The following is a 1,187-nucleotide window of genomic DNA, read 5'->3' as shown; positions in this document are numbered from 1 at the left end:
GATCGTAACTCCGGGGTGCCACAGGCAGGAGCAGGGCAGATTACAGCGGATCGCTGCCCGACGGAAGCCACGTGGGACTGCCAGCCTCTTTGAATTTATGGGATTCCTGCTCTTGGCTTCAGAGAACAGAATCCTTGTAAACTTCCATGTGCTGCCTGTGCCCCAGAACAAAGGAGGCAGGCGCAGCGGGGAAAAGCGTTATATGCACGCGTTCACACCCATAATCCAAAACACAGCAGGTAGGTCAAATTAGTAGCCTGCCAGCCTTAGCAGTTCTCCTCTAACAAGCAAAGCTTCTGCAGGAGAGAAAGCAGCAACTTCAAAACACAACCGCTGCTGCCGTTTCCATGGAGACCTGCAACGAAATCTCTCCCTCTCCCTCGGCTCTGCCGTAGCCCTGGCTTTTAAAGCGCTGGGCATCCGCGAAGCCACCGGCAGGCACAGCCGTGTTTCCTCTCTCGGGGAGCTGTGGTTTGTTCCAAAACACCGTCCCAGAGCTGCGACTTTCTAGCGCGGGGTCGCCCTCCCCGCGTTTATTTGGCTTCGCAAAGTGCGGGTTGACTCAGGAAAAAGTTATTTTTCTTCTTTGCGTTGTTTATTCAGGTGCCCTGAGGAGGAATTTGTCTTCCGAACAAGTCAGAGCCGATTTTATTGCTCTAGGTAGGTCACCTGACTTTCACTAAATAAAAGAGAATTAGTATTTATCACACGCAGTAATCTCATGGTTTCCTCCACAGGCCTCAGTGAGGAGAAAGCTGGTTACTTTGCAGAACAGGTATTCTTGCGTTTTTGCGTGTTTCTGAGCCAGCAGAGTGCCAGTCTTTGCGCGGGAGCTGGTAATACCCCACGGGGGCTGCTGGGCTGCGTCAGCACTTGGGGTGTTTTCCCCAAAACCAGCTCCGAATTTTGAGCCGAAGTGCCTCAGCTAACTGACAAGGAACACTGGTGATGATATGGCTGGGTTGCCCCGGCCTCTGTTGGCGGGGATCGGCGATTCCTGCGTGGCTTCCCTGCGGTTGCTCCCTGCTTTGCGGGCTCCGAGGGCGCGTGCCCGCACCAGCGCGGCTTCTTGCGCCGGTACCGCTCCCCTGAACCGGTGCTAAACCAGACCCAGCGCATTTCACTGACAGGAGGGACAGGGCAGGTGGAAATCCTGGCAGGACTGGAACGCGTGGAAAGCCCTCCCG

At 55.3% G+C, this 1,187-nt stretch overlaps 1 protein-coding gene across 1 annotated transcript in view; it reads left to right on the top strand.

Annotated features, from left to right (window-relative positions):
- COMMD7 (COMM domain containing 7) overlaps positions 1-1,187 on the top strand; it is a gene marked incomplete at both ends in the record, with an annotated part of 3,192 nt that overhangs the window by 1,606 nt on the left and 399 nt on the right. Inside the window, 2 exons of the mRNA XM_010155898.1 lie at positions 604-660; positions 738-775. Coding sequence (XP_010154200.1) covers positions 604-660; positions 738-775 — 95 coding nt within the window. The remainder of the gene's footprint in view (positions 1-603; positions 661-737; positions 776-1,187) is intronic.

The sequence above is a fragment of the Eurypyga helias genome, unplaced genomic scaffold, assembly GCF_000690775.1.
Source record: "Eurypyga helias isolate BGI_N326 unplaced genomic scaffold, ASM69077v1 scaffold34677, whole genome shotgun sequence".
In the NCBI taxonomy this organism is placed as follows: domain Eukaryota; kingdom Metazoa; phylum Chordata; class Aves; order Eurypygiformes; family Eurypygidae; genus Eurypyga; species Eurypyga helias.
Note: the sequence above shows the minus strand (reverse complement) of the source record. Positions and strands in the feature narration are given on the sequence as shown.